Source organism: Aedes aegypti, chromosome 2 (assembly GCF_002204515.2).
Source record: "Aedes aegypti strain LVP_AGWG chromosome 2, AaegL5.0 Primary Assembly, whole genome shotgun sequence".
In the NCBI taxonomy this organism is placed as follows: domain Eukaryota; kingdom Metazoa; phylum Arthropoda; class Insecta; order Diptera; family Culicidae; genus Aedes; species Aedes aegypti.
Genome location: NC_035108.1, coordinates 301,623,834 through 301,631,073, shown reverse-complemented (window position 1 = coordinate 301,631,073; position 7,240 = coordinate 301,623,834). Strand labels below are relative to the sequence as shown.

The following is a 7,240-nucleotide window of genomic DNA, read 5'->3' as shown; positions in this document are numbered from 1 at the left end:
CATTCGAACCACAGTGGTGTCAATTCCTCAGCCCACAGTGGGGCATCAGTGCCAGTTCAGCGGGCATAAATCCGCTCTTTCTCGAATTGCCCGCCGTGTCAGTGTCAAGCTGACAGTGTGAACTCTGTCAAACTGTTGCTCATACATTTCTCAATGGTTCTCTTCATACACAGTGTACCATAATACAACCGTATGGGTACTCTTTGATTATGAGAAAATGAAAACATCAGGTTCAATTTACTTCCATCCGTCGCGCTTTCAACATCGCAAAATTTGTGCTATACCTTAGAGTGATGTCGTCGCTCGTCGTCGCGAGTTTAATGGGGTTTGAATAATGGCACATTCGCGATTTCTATCATACATTGATTTTTCGGTTTCTGAGAATATCATCTGAAGTTAACTGTGCCGTGAGTTGATATTCTCAAGTGTCCGGGGGAATTCACATCGGTGGTGACTGAGGGATTAGAATGTGATAAGAATCGAGTGGTGTTTCATAAACACTTGAGAAAGAAATAGTGATTAACTCATGGACTGAGTCAAATGCGAGTCGATTTGTCAGAAAATATTCATAAAATCTTGTTTCGGTGGATATAGCATAAGGTCTGTTTGTGCATAATTCATGCAAATGGCAATATAGAAAGTGGATTTCCAAAGGTGGCAGCTCCCACAATGTATGGGTGGCTAATTAATTTGAATTTATGATGGTGTTACATTGGGTGGAGACGAGCCTTCAGCGATTGAAAAGTTCCAAATAGGGAGTGATTTGATTTTTGTCTGCATTCTAGTTGAGGGTTGTATCGTGTCAGCTGTTCCTTTGTGAGATTACCCAAAGAGCATATAAATGTAGTGACCAATGATAGTGCGTGGCGCTCGTGATCGACATACCTCCAGTGCAACAAATCCAATCTTGGCGCATAAGTGAAAGAAAGAAGTGCGCTCTTGTTTCGATCGTTTCGCATAAGTTTATGGAGGAGAAAGTGATCGCGTTCGGTGGGCGAAAAAAGCGACGGGAAACAATGTCACGACGTATCAATTTGATCGGGGTGTGTGCCATTAGCGGGTTGTGCATCTTGCTGCTCTTTGCGAGCCACCGGTTTACGTCCAATAGCTACACTACGGAGTATTTTAAGCCCCGGGAACGCAACGCCAATCTGCGGCTGCTGAATGCACACAAATTCTACGGGTAAGCCAAATAGAGCCGAGACGAAACAAGCGAAAAAAATAAGCGATTTCTTTTTGTGGCGTTTTGAAGAGAGTGTGAATGATACAAAACGATTTAGGTACGCCGTAGCTGGTGAAAGGGCAACATCGAGAAGGGAAAGCTGTAGTTATGAAGTCGGTGCAAGAGTTCAAATGCAAGTTCAACTCGGCAGGCATGTGTTGCGATCGGCATGCAAAGATCGCAACCTAATACAGTCATTGATGAAGCGCATTAATAAATACCGTAATTCAGGGGAAATTTGATCAGTAGGGCGAATTTGATCAGTTCGGAAGTGCAATTCCGCTCAAAGATGTATTTCGTTGACATCAAAAATTTTCATTGTTTTCTAATTTTTGGGTGTCTAAAGATGATTAAAAGTGGTTTTGATGTTCAAAAAGGATAATTTGTATAAAATTATTCCGAGTTTTCAAAAGTGTAACTAACATTGTTGACTAAAAAAAACACTAATTGAACTTTAACACTACACTTCATTTTTTACAAAGCCAGTACTCAACAATACGCTGATGCTAACCCTAGATGTAAGTTGTTAATATTTGAAATGTTGTGATAGCTCCACTATGATCTACTTAGCTCTTCTTTGAATACATACAGGCTTAGAATTTTTGTTTGTTGATCATGAACGGTTTTTTTTTCAGATGCGTATGCGAATATTACGTTAAAGAATCCTTCATTGTAATCATCGTCATAATCCGAACTATAAAAGCAATTTTCTGTTCAAAACTAAAAATTATTTGATGACAATTTGTTTACTATGTTACGGTTGGAGAATAGATACAGTGCACACATTTTCATGTAATGTTTCTTGATTTTGAACGAAAAAAGTACTTTGGAAAATTCTTAAAAATAGGATAAATTACAAGTTTTAACATTTTTTTTTAAGATTCTTTGCACCCGAACTTAGTAGCTAAGTTAATCTTTACTCTTAGACATGTTTCAATTTCCCCCAGGGTCTCAACCTAATGATTTTATTTTTTGGTTATTTTATCAATTGTTGAATGTTGTTTAAAAAAAATATCAATTACGTAGGCTGACAGAGATTGGCGAAGTACAGATTTTGTCGAAGGCGAAGTACAGACATGTCATCAAAGTTTTAGGCGTCATTGATGTTTGTACGCGTTGCTAATAATTATAACAATCATTTCGGGGTTTTGAAGTAATGAAAATCAGTTAGTTTCGCTCTGACAAAGCCTTTATAACGCCTATTTGGTATTTGCAAACATGTAAGCACATATAGACGCATACCGCGTCAACTCGAACACATGTTGACAGCACCTTCTCAGATTTCTATAAAATTTTCTGGATGTGTAGACCTTGACAAAATAAGCCACTTTTCATACTTGTGTTTTTTTTCCAAAATTTATTTGGACTATCATTTGAAAAAGGCCAATCTTCCTTATAAGCGGCTTCTTCACAACCGCTTAGGCCTTAAACCAGGTTTAATCGTATGGGTAAACGTGGTTTACGGCTTAAGCGAAGGTGAAGAAATCGGTCCTTATTCCATTTTTTTTTCAAAATGTAAATTTTTGAATGGAAATACTGAAAAAAAAATCATTTGTGGCATACGCTGTAAAAAAAAAGATTTTCAATAGTTATTTGAAAAGGTATTCTTTATATTAATAATTTATTTTCACAAGATAATGATTGTTCATTGTATAAAGTGGACACCTCTTTCATGCTTTTCAAGCTGTTTTTCAAATTTATACATTACACAGCGTAACAAAAATTACATTTTTGCTTGTCTGATCAATTTATGCGTCTCTAGTAGATTTGGGGTCGCTGATAATCTGATGCCGTTTTCAGATATGTTCCAGCACGTCACAATGTTTAGCTACAGGTCATCAAAGTTGCGTAAAACACTGGTTTCATTGATGTTTACATGAAATTTATACTAAGATTTGTCAAACTTTTTTTGTGATATAATCCACCGAGCATGCTGAATAGGACTTTAACTTTCATTTCAGATATAATTTGGTTGAAATTGCACCATAAAATTTAGATTAAATCGATCGTTTTCTATACGCTTGTAGTCTCTATACAATATTCTTTGTTTCTCTCATACGGAATAATACAACTCTTTTCTAAACCAACAAAAAAATAATGAACTCTATGGCAAATTAAGAAATTTTATTGCCATACAAGCTGGCAAACTTACATGCAATTTAAATGAAACAGTCAAATGTTGCATTTTCAACAGCATATATCTCAAAAGCTGGACGTGTTATGATATTTTTGAAAACGGCAATGGATTCAGGGACCCTTAATTAGGTAAATAGCGGTATTTTGGTGCTTGAGACAAAAACGTGTTCCGCAGTGTTATTCTTCGTATAACAAAAATCATCATTTTATGAACAAATTGTGTGTTGATATTTTCTACTATTCTACTGAAGGTAGAACTTAAAAACCACCAATAATATTTCACCAATCTCTGACACTTGGCGACACTAGGGATTTATCAAATTTTCTCAAATACCATTCTTTTACTCTCTGCAAAAAGATAAAGTAAGAAGCGTGCGCAAAATTGGTTTAGATTACTAAAGAAACTATATTTTTATTGATATACAGCTATATCATTAGTATTCTTCTTCTTCTTCTTGGCAATACGCCCTCACTGAGATAGAGCCTATTTCTCAGCTTAGAGTTCTTATAAGCACTTCTAGAGTTTTCAAATTTCCCGGGATACGGGAAGTAAAATTACCATTTCCCGGGAAATCCCGGGATCCCGGGAAATTCTGAAAAACATGAAAATAAAGCAAATTTAGTGGAATTTTATTTTTCAAATTTTCGTATTTCGTGTAGGGTCGGTGTTTCCTTAGTAGACAGTCCCCTATAGTCGCATTAATAGCTTTTTACGGCCGTTTTGCTACAAATCGTTGCAGTACATTTTTAACATGAAGCTCTGGAACCACTTACCTAAGTACCATACCACAACTCGATTTTGTAAAAAAAAATGATCGAAATATAGTTTTGCTCCCTTGCATCAATAGGAAACCTATTGTTCCTATAGTAGCACTACTAAGAAAAAATATTAATTATTAAGATAATTATTAGAAATTAGATTTTTTTTATATCAATCAAAAGCTTTTGATCCAATTTTTAAAGCAAAAATGTAAAAGTTTTGTAAAAACACGGTTTTGATTTGTATTTTGCTTGTCTATAGTAGCACAAGCGACAATAAATACAAAAACATTTGTTTTCGTATTTTTGTGTTTTTTTTTTACAAAACCGTGATAAAAAGCTTTCAGACGTAAAAGCAATGCCACAGGCTTTATTTTTCAATTTTATTCGAATATTTGTTCTTAGTCATGCGGCTTCATCGACCCTATATGTATTTTATACCAGCAAATTTGTTGGTTATTTCTGTTCTTTATGAGTAATTTATTCATGTTTCTCTAAAGAAATAATAGCTTCATTTCAAAAGCTAGGCTTCAGAACAACAAAGTTTATAGCATTAAGCAAAAGTCCTCGTATAGTATATATCTTGATCCAATTAGAGTCTTTATATTAAAAATTGTGACTGTTGCATCCATGAATACTTTATAAGCCTACTGAATTCATAGAAAAGATCCCTTGAAAATTCCTTTATTTTATATAGCAAATTCGTCAAAAACGATATCTATTTTATTACAAAAAAATAAACAATCAGCATCGAAATATAACTAGTAATGTAATGAGTTCATTGGTTAGAATTATATGATAAGTAAATAGTGAAAATATCGGGTTGAATTGTTTCATGATATCCGGCATATTTTGCTTCAAAAATAACTTAGACTTTTTCAAAAGATTTTTTATTCATAATACTTTTGAAGAATAAGCCCATTTTGAAAATAAAAAACATAGAAGTCAACCAATCTCTAATAATTATTGATTTCGATACCCTTCAAAAATCGACCGTTTTATACATTGTTCCTTGTTCATGGTAAATTTATTTATTTTGGTGACTAGATTGAAAATCACCCCATTACCAGGAAAATTAAAAACAAACAGACGTCATTCCGTCTTCGAAATTTGTTTTGAGTCCCTAGAATCTAGTAACCTTTGATAATAGGCATATCGACATACGGAGAGAAAAACTAGAATGAAAATCACATCGAGATAGGGAGATATCGAGAAAAGGAGGATATCGAGATACGGAGAGTGAAAATGTATCCAGAATGAAGGTATCGAAAAAATCATTGACATAGGGAGAAATATCGAGATGTAGAACATCCAGATGTGGAGAGTCGACTGTATTGTATAGCTAAGAACTTGACAAGCATAGTCGGATTCAGAAATGCCAAATTAGTTATGAAGAGTTGTTTTCAAAACTAACAATATTCGCATAACAGAGTCTTGGTCCACATCCACGAAAATTCAGTTTTTGCCAATGAACAGTTCGGATTCCAACATGGACATTCGACCACTCATCAACTTTTACGTGTAACAAATTTGATACGTTCCAACAAAACTGAAGGTAATTCTACTGGTCTTGCTCTTCTAGACATAGATGGACTTTCTGTAAAAGCTGGTGTTCCTTAATGACTTACATGAGTTACCTCAGGGATGTCAAAAAATGCCAAAGGACGAAGCCTGCGTGTCATCTGTAGTAGATTGCAAAAAAGTTTGGATATTATTTTCAAATGGAAGATTTCTTCTAATAGGGTGATGTGCTAGTATCCATCGTATTAAGCTTTGGTCAGTGAGAATGATGCTGATACGAACCGATGCTAAACAATTCTTCCCCAAAACGGCTTTCGCGTTGTACAATAAGATTGAGATAATTCTTGATCGTTTGTTGGAAACAATGCAGTGAAATTATTATTTCCTAAAAGTTTGTATTAAAAACGCAAATGCTGCAGGTTTTATGTTTTTAAAACATTTACGGGGTTTCATCGACTGTGATTATATATTGTATTGATCATCTTTGGAAGGCTAGATTTTAGTTGTTTATAAATAATTTTACTGAAAATTTCAGAGCACATCAGACATAACTCGAATTTCAACATATAATTTTTAACGATTTTTTCCAATCACGACCTATAACTAACGATTTAACTTAAGTGAAATTTAAAATCTATAGATGATTTATCTAAAAATGGAAAAGCCTTACACAAGAACTGTCTTAAACAAACTTGTTTATCTTGTCTAAATCCAAAACTTTACTGAGAATATCATAGAGCTGTTCCTTAAGCTATTTGAGTACCGTCAGACGGGGCTACTTTTGATTCCGGGGGACTTTGGACACTCACGTTTTGGATTTATTTGCGACATAAATTTGTGTCTTCAGTACTTTTATTAACCAAAATATGCTCTATAATCAGGCATGAATATTTTTTGGAACAACATCAACAATAACAGGATATTCAAGAATACATACAAAAAAATACCTAACAAATATTCACAAGGTACAAAACATTTGCTTTGTAAACAGTGTTCGAATTGTTTACATATCGTGCAAAGTTGTTGGGAGCATCACATAAAAATAAACAAAGAATTCATAAAAATGAATGAGTATAAAACATGTATATTACAAAACGTATAAACACTAAACTCACAACATAATCTCTAAAACAATATTATGCATTCGCAGTACGAAGTAATTACATCCTTCATCTTCTAAAAAAATACTACTCTCACGCCATCTCATAACTATTGAGAATCAAAATGCTTCTAACAAATGCAAAAATAATTGTTTATGATTTTGGAATGTACTTTAAATAAAAATTATTGTAAAACGGGGTTACTTTGATAATGTGGGTAACTTTGATAGTGCGAAACACACAACATAATAAACGAAATAACAAAGTTTCTGCTAATCAGTTAAGCAAAACGAATGCAAAAGTAAAGAGTATTAGTATGACACTTCATGTCAAAGCTATTTTCGTTGGAATCAAGTACATTTGAGGATTTATATGCAAATATTAAAAAAATATAAGATTTTAGCATTTTTGAAACGCTTACAAACAATCTGTTCTACGATCACTATTTGATGAAGTCATAATGAGTTCGTCACTTATTCTTGATAGCCTAGTTGTAGTAGAA

The 7,240-nt window shown here is 33.9% G+C and overlaps 1 protein-coding gene across 4 annotated transcripts in view; it reads left to right on the top strand.

The window, feature by feature from the left end:
• The first annotated feature begins 211 nt into the window (after positions 1 to 211).
• The window catches only part of LOC5575680 (carbohydrate sulfotransferase 5), a 91,704-nt gene continuing 84,675 nt past the window's right edge, over positions 212 to 7,240 (top strand). Inside the window, exons 1-2 of one of the 4 annotated variants that reach the window (XM_021845531.1) lie at positions 212 to 230; positions 786 to 1,183. In XM_021845531.1, the coding sequence (XP_021701223.1) occupies positions 966 to 1,183 (218 nt within the window). In that variant the 5' untranslated portion in view covers positions 212 to 230; positions 786 to 965. The other 3 variants (XM_021845530.1, XM_021845529.1, XM_021845528.1) reach the window with 3 other exon arrangements.